This window comes from Nuphar pumila, unplaced genomic scaffold, assembly GCF_984573655.1.
Source record: "Nuphar pumila unplaced genomic scaffold, dmNupPumi1.hap1.1 HAP1_SCAFFOLD_1421, whole genome shotgun sequence".
NCBI classification, from domain to species: domain Eukaryota; kingdom Viridiplantae; phylum Streptophyta; class Magnoliopsida; order Nymphaeales; family Nymphaeaceae; genus Nuphar; species Nuphar pumila.
In genome coordinates, this window is record NW_028323674.1 from 31,581 (window position 1) to 34,567 (window position 2,987).

General features: G+C 54.3%; 1 protein-coding gene across 1 annotated transcript; it reads left to right on the forward strand.

Annotated features, from left to right (window-relative positions):
• The first annotated feature begins 346 nt into the window (after positions 1-346).
• On the forward strand, positions 347-2,332 carry LOC149809297 (uncharacterized). The gene has a single exon (XM_089994907.1). The coding sequence runs from the start codon at positions 347-349 to the stop codon at positions 2,330-2,332; it is 1,986 nt and encodes a 661-aa protein (XP_089851033.1).
• Positions 2,333-2,987: the final 655 nt, after the last annotated feature.

Consider the following 2,987-nt stretch of genomic DNA (forward strand, 5'->3'; position numbering starts at 1 on the left):
TGACAAGCTAACAGACCCGCCACAGCGCACGGTATGGATGGCAAACACATGAGGACGTCAGGGACTCGGCAGGTGGTACCGCCGTATTCGGCTTGAACAACTACGACAGCTGGAAACCTGCTTGTGAGCGTACGTTGCACGGACCCAAAACCTTGCACCCGTACGTGGCGCGCGATTCTTGCACGCGTACGTTGCGCGGAGGCCGTTCGCGCCGAAAGTGTGGTGCTTGGCGCCAAAAGGCTGACATTCAAATTCGCACCCAAACCAAACCAGCGGACGACGTGATGCACTCACATTCTAGACGTATAACGTCGCAACCAATGGCTGCCATGCCAAAGGATGCACAATGGAGGGATTTTTGGCCACATCTCGTGCCAGTACTAGCGGCAAACGAGCTAGGACAGAACCTGACACCTCAACATCGACGACCCCAACGTTTGTGCTTGCAAGCAAAGACCCTATTTGGCAGGAATTTGACGTTCACGGCGTTGACTCGAATGGGAACTATAGTGCGACTTGTCTGCATTGCGATAAGAAGTTGTCATTGAAGCCCATCCGTGCTAGAGCCCACATCGGACATCATTCCAAAATCGGCGTCTCTAAGTGCCCAGACGTTCCACCTGACATCAAAGCAAAGTTTGCTGCTCCCGAGTCGAAACAGCCAGAGAAGACAACCCAGGACGCGCTCAATGACCTGTTTGGTGATGCCTTGCGCCAGGCAACTCACGACGCAGTAGCGCACTTCTTCTACGACAATGCAATCGCATTCAATGTCGTCGAAAGCAGCTCGTTTATCGCCATGTGCAAGATGTTGGTGAAAGGCGCCAAGAGGAGTTACGACCCCCCCTCCTGGTATCTCCTCGCCGGTTCTCTGCTGGACCGCTGTCATTCCAAGATGGAGAAAGATCTGCAGTCAGTCTACGCGGCTTTGGATGTCACGGGGGGCTCGATATGTGCTGATGGGTACACTGACCCCGCGAATCAGGCCCTGTACAACGTGGTCGTCGCCTGTGCGGGCGGCAACGTGTTTCACAGGATGGTTATTGGCACTGAAAAGAAGAAGGACGCTCAGTGGCTGTGCGATGAGCTGGGTTCTGTCATCGACGAGGTGGGACCCCAGAAATTGCTGTGTGTCGTGACAGACAACGCTTCTGTGTGTAAGGCTGCGGGCATGCTGCTGGAGGAGAAATACCCTCGCCTCTCATGGGTTGGGTGTTGCGCGCACGCGGTTGACCTCCTCTTGAAAGATGCCAGCAAGCACGAATTTGCGTCCGAGCTCTTCGATGCTGGCCGCTCGATCATGAAGTGGATGAAGCGCAGGCAAATACCCTACCGACTCTTTCGAGAGGAGTCTCCCAAACTCACGCTCCTGATCCCAGCCGCGACACGCTTTGCCAGCAACATCATTATGCTGGAGCGCTATCTCGAAGTGCGGAAGGCGCTGTTGAAGACAGTGCAGAAAGACAGTTTCGAGAAATACGTCGCCGACCTGCCCATCAAGGCCATTAAGTCCAGCGCCTCGACGACGGGGCCACGAGCGAAGGCACAGCTCATCATCGAGCTCATTCAGGACAACAACATGGCCAAGCAGATGCAGGCACTCGTGACCCTGCTCATCCCGGTGGTGCGGGTTCTGCGAATGTGCGATGGCACGACGCCAGCCATGGGTTTCGTCTATCCAGCCATGTTCGAGCTCAAGACCTACATGGAGAAAGCTGCAGACCGTGGTGACAGCATCTCTGCGTTCAGAAAGGCGCTGGCGACCATGGTGTTGAACCGGTGGGACTTCTTACACAGCCCCATGCATGCAGCAGCCTACATCCTGAATCCCAGGTACTGGGCGTATGTGCGTGACATTTGCAAGAACGACGAGGTCATGCAGGGCTTCAAGGCTGTTTTGAAAAAGCTCACTCCCGACTCTGCCACTTCAGCAAAGGCGCTGTCACAGTTCACCATGTTGTACAAGGCCAAGCAAGGCAGTTTTGCTGACCCTGATGCACTGGCAGCCTCCATCGACTGCACCATCCCACCTTATGTGTGGTGGCAGAATTATGGTGAGAGTGCTGACATTCTGCAGGACATTGCTGTTCAGATCTCGGCACAACAGCCAGCATCATCATGCTGTGAGACACTGTGGTCGAACGTAGACTTCATCATGAGCAAGCGCCGATCGAAGTTGTTGCCTGAGAGTGTGTCCAAACTGCTCTACTGCTATGCTAACATGAGGGTGCTGCGCAAAGCACGGACCATGACTGCTGATGAGGCGTTCTATTCATGGGCGTCCACTGAGGGCGATGAGCCTTACATTAGCGATAGCGAGGATGACGCGTGAGCAGACCAGCCCAGCATGATGTAAAATGCCGCCCTTGACTTCAGTGTTGCGAACATGTCGTGCTTGACAATTTGGTATATGTCATCTTGAGTTTGTGCTTGTTGTCAATAGTATGCATGCATGCATGTTGGTTCAGAACCAACGTTGCCTACTACCACACCCCGGTCCACCAACAATCCCATCGACGTCAACTATCATCCCACCAAACATGGCATATAGTAAATGATTAGCCGCTCAACGTGGCCTGCGGCCCCGTTTACTGGTCGCGTACGGGCCGAGCGACAGCGCGACGGGGGCTGCGCCCCCGTTCACGGGTCGTTCACGAAAACAAGCAAACCGCGTACGTACGCGCCCATTCTGGGCTTGCACCCGTACGTGCACGTACGTACTTGCACGCGTACGCGCGTACGAAACCCACAAGCAGGGCTGGAAACCAGCCTCCAGCTCACGATCATGGTAGACGCATTCTCGACCCCGGACATCCGATGTGCGAATAATACTATGTTCATGACGAATTCCTGCGGACTCGACACATACACCAGCTGGTCCCGGGCCAATCACCTATCTCCCAAAGAAAAACGGCCTTAAAACTCGCTCTTCCGTGCTCAAAAATATATCATGATATATTTTTGAGCACGGGAGAGCGAGTTTTGAG

Coding starts and splice junctions, on each gene's coding strand:
- LOC149809297 (XM_089994907.1), top strand. CDS start 347: ATGGAGGGATTTTTGGCCACATCTCGTGCCAGTACTAGCGGCAAACGA.